General features: G+C 32.6%; 1 protein-coding gene across 1 annotated transcript in view; it reads left to right on the top strand.

Moving 5' to 3' along the window:
• The window catches only part of LOC106465579 (metabotropic glutamate receptor 8-like), a 65015-nt gene extending 61889 nt beyond the window's left edge, over positions 1-3126 (top strand). The window contains exon 6 of the mRNA XM_022393507.1: positions 2786-3126. Within this exon, the coding sequence (XP_022249215.1) occupies positions 2786-3126 (341 nt within the window). The remainder of the gene's footprint in view (positions 1-2785) is intronic.
• The last annotated feature ends 1303 nt before the right edge of the window (positions 3127-4429 follow it).

The raw sequence follows: 4429 nt of genomic DNA, 5'->3' as shown, positions 1-4429 counted from the left end.
TAAGGGGTGGTTATATTTGGGAGCTGGAAGGGACATCCTTGATGGGTTAATAAGCTCCTTTTTGTCCCTATAAAATGTTATAAAATTTATGAAATGTTGAACAAAAAAGGCAAAGATTTCTGTACAGAGCTCAAAAGAGTTTTTGAACCTAGATATTAATTGTAGGTTTTTGTTATAAGCTATCTAGGTTTTTTTTACGATTCTAAAAATTTTGTAAGTTTAAGAATTAGTTTTAACTTTTGTAAGCCTTGTGCTTTTTGTGAACTGTTGAAAACCGTTTTTGGAAATATCGAAAAGTTTTGGAGCAGTTGACATTGGAACAATGAACGTTTTGTAACCGTACATCTACACTGAACCTGTAACTTTGAATTTACAAACTGAAGCTGAATTCGACATACTACGTTTTGGTCCATAATAATTTGGAGTTGAATGCCTGGACCATGTTTATCACCTCCTTTAAATATTGGACTAATATTAGCCAATTTACAATCTTCTAATACTCTTCCACTGCTCAATGACTGACATATAAAAATATTAGCTAGTGGTTCACAAATTAGACAATTATGTTCCTTAAAAACTATAGGATAAAAGTTGTCTGGTCCAGGGGATTTATCAATTTTGAGGTTTCCCAACTTTTCTCTTACAATTTCAGAACTTAAAATGATATATTTTACATTAATATTTTCCCATACATTAAGTGCTCTGGTTGAGGATAATACTTGTATCTTCTTTCGTAAAAACTGAAGAGAACATATAATTTGATAAGTTTACTATCTCACAGTCTTCTGAAATAAGCTCCATACTCCATCTCTATCCTAACATTTTTTCTTACCAATCATATATCTAAAGAATTCCTTATTGTTTGATTTAGTTGTTTCATCCAACCCTCTTTCATATACAGTTTTTGCCCTTTTAACTTCCTCTTTAACAAGCTCGCTTGATTTCCTATAGCCCTCTAAGTTCTTATTATTTCCAGTAAGTTTAAATTAATTGAATTTATTATGTTTTATCCCTAATATGATCTCTTAAATCTTTATAAACCATACTGACTTATTCTGCTCCATTGCCCTTTTTTTCTGTAGGGAATATGTATGTTCTGTATGCATATCAATTTTTCCCTAAATGCTTCCCACATATGTTCAAGATCCCCTCCCAACTCTTTAGTCCAATGTATAGAAGCCAGATCATGTCTCATTCCATCAAAATTGGCTTTTCTAAAATTTGAAATCAGGGTATTATTATTCTTCAATTCTACACGTAGTGAAATAAAATCCCACACCTAGTAGTGCAATGGTCATTTGTACTTAAATGCTCACAACCACAACTCTGTCTATCATGTTCACTTCGGATGCTGATATTAAATATAATATAACTACTCTCTTGTAGGTTTCATCACCAGTTGGTGTATAAAAGTATCCTGAACAATTTCCAAAAACGTATACCTCTCAGACTCAAATTTTCCTAATCATTAACTCTGAGAGTAAAATCTCCCACAATAACAAAATATTTTTCAGCTACCATTCTGAACTCATTATACAATTTCTCATTAAATTCTACATTCTGACCTGTTGGTCTATAAAAATCTGAATTACAAGACTTTTCCTTTTATAGTCACTAACAAAAATCCAAACTGACTCAACCTCAGTGTTAATTTCTTTAATATGCTTTAACTCAACAGGATGCAAATCACTCCTCACATTTAAAGCTACTCTTCCCCATCTTTCAATACTATATCTCTAATAAATAATCTGTAGCCTGGTCTTTCAAAATCCTCAGTTTCCACAACTGCTTTAAATTCATCAATTTTATTTCTACTACTTCTAGCAACACACTAGTAACAATTAATTATAGATTTTAAAACACGTCTATGTTTTTACCTGTTGTACATGTTTTCCTTTCAACTATATTTCCCATTTTACTAATATCCTAGTCCTGGCCTCTGTGTAGCCCTAGTTTAAATCTACCAGTACAGCTGAGTTAATGGCCCTTGTTAACATGCTAGCCCCTGCCTTGTTTAAGTGTAAGCCATCCATTCCAAAAAGATTAACTTTCCCATTAAAATTATCCCACAAATCCAAATAGCCTATTTGCTCATCCCTACATAATGATCTAAGTCTGGCAATGAATCCTAGTGACATACTTAGTATCTCATCCCCACAATATAATCATGACAATATCCCTGACAAAATCAAGCTTTGACTCCTTTCCTTAAATGCCCTTTTCAATGTTTTATACTTATCAATAAGCTCCTCAGATCCATCTTTCCTTACATCATTAGCTCCAACATGTACCACAAAAATTGCATTGCTACTAGCACCCTTATATATCTCTTTGGTTCTATCAGTTATATCCTGTACCCCTACTCCTGGATAGCATAAGCATATTCTTTTGCTCTTATTTACTCCACATACTAGTGTATCTACATATCTAACTAGAGGGTCACCTACAACTATAATTTTCCTATCCTTTACACTATCATCCCTTGTGATCACATCTGATTTCTTTACCTGCTCCCCCTCGTCACTAGCAAGTGCTTCGAACCGATTGCTTAGTCCGAACCCTAAATGCATCATGTTAAATTTTCTCACGGCTCTATCAACAACTCGCATAGTTTAAACTAGAAGATAAGTATAACTCTTTACTGAACAGAGACAGTAAAAAGAAGAAACAACTAAACGATTTGGAACCACTACCTGAATCTTATGTTAACTAATTAAGAAATAGAAAAATAATTAACAAATATAATATTACATTACACAATAAATAGATTGGTGAATTTAACAAGGGGTGGGATTTGCTTGTAAGCCCAAAAAGTTTCGAAAAGAAGATTTCATTGCAGAAGTGGAAACAGGTCTGAACAAAATTAAGGATATTGGTGAAGCGAATATCATTATAGCTGAACGTAAAGAGTTAATCAGTTTGGAGAAAAATGAAGTTCAGATCTTAAAGTCATTAAATAATTTGGATATTGTAATGTGTATAGCTGATAAAGGTGGTCAAATAGTTAACCAAAATAAAGAGGACTATACTAAGAATGTTGAACAGTTACTAAACGATGGTATATATGAAAAGGTTAAAACCAACCCCCTTAACAGGCATCATGGTTGGTTCCAAGTAGTTGTGTAATTCCAAGATTTTATGCTTTACCAAAAGTTCACAAAATAGGAAATTCGTATATACCCACAGTTTCAAATATAGGTTCATCTTTTTATAATGCTGCTAAATTTTTAGCATGTAAGTATTCTTTCTTGAGTGATGAAAATAATTATACCAATAAAAATTAAAAAGGTAAATAAAAATAGTAATGATATGCTTGTATCTCTTGATATGGTATCACTATTCACGAAAGTACCTATTAATACAGCTAACAGTTGTTATGAAGACAAATTATGTGGAAACAATATACCAGTCATTTAAATTTTATACACGATAGACTTGACAATGACTGTTGAAAACTCTTATTTTCAATTTAACAATAAGATCTATATACAGACTAGAGTCCCAACTATGGGTTCTCTATTGTCTCCTTTGTTCTGTGATCTTTTATGGATAGGTTTGAAATTGATAATTTACAGAATGCCAAACTTAAACAGGAAGTATAGATTAGACATGTCGGTGACACGCTCATGGTGTGGCGGTATGGTAAAGAGAACTTGTTAGAGTTCGCTAATTACGTACATAGCCTCGAACCCTCTATTCAATTTGCTCACGAAGTTGAAAAAACAGAAACAAGAATAAATTAGAAATTACAGTCTATTGTAAACCTTTTTCTGTTATCAAGCCACCACACCAAAAATCATGTCATCCAAAGTCGCAAAACATGTCATTTTTACTTTTATGTTTACAGGTCCATAAAAATATGTTCTAATTCAGCATATTTACAAATGAACTGTTAATTACTAACATGTAGCATTAAATAGAAGTTTCTCGCCTCATATTGTTGATAGAGCCTTTACAAAGTAAAGAGTGAAAGTTATCTTTAACATCTAATGCATCATAAACTGAAAATTCTCTGGAATAGGTGTTTATGAAATAGAATGCTAAAGCTCCTCTTAACATATAATACTGTTACATATCTGCTCGTATGTTAATTTCCGGTATAAATTATTTCCGAGGAACTTCACCGATACAAGTCCTTTCTTAATCAAAACTATTTTATTCTTTCTTCATACAACGTTTAGTACACAGAATTTCCACAATCACTTTAAACTTAACAACCTTTATAACACACGCTATAAGGCACACAGTGATTCACACACATTACTTAAGGTGCTTACTGTTCGCTTGACTCATTTATCTATCTCTTCAATCTATTTGCATATCTATCTATCGCTGGCTTTATTTGCCGGGTTTATATACTAAAAAAGAGAGCGCCTGGCAAACACTCGGACATTCGCGGTGTTCCTCGATAAGTCATGATCCTTCTAGA

This window comes from Limulus polyphemus, unplaced genomic scaffold, assembly GCF_000517525.1.
Source record: "Limulus polyphemus unplaced genomic scaffold, Limulus_polyphemus-2.1.2 Scaffold1990, whole genome shotgun sequence".
Lineage (NCBI taxonomy): Eukaryota > Metazoa > Arthropoda > Merostomata > Xiphosura > Limulidae > Limulus > Limulus polyphemus.
Note: the sequence above shows the minus strand (reverse complement) of the source record. Positions and strands in the feature narration are given on the sequence as shown.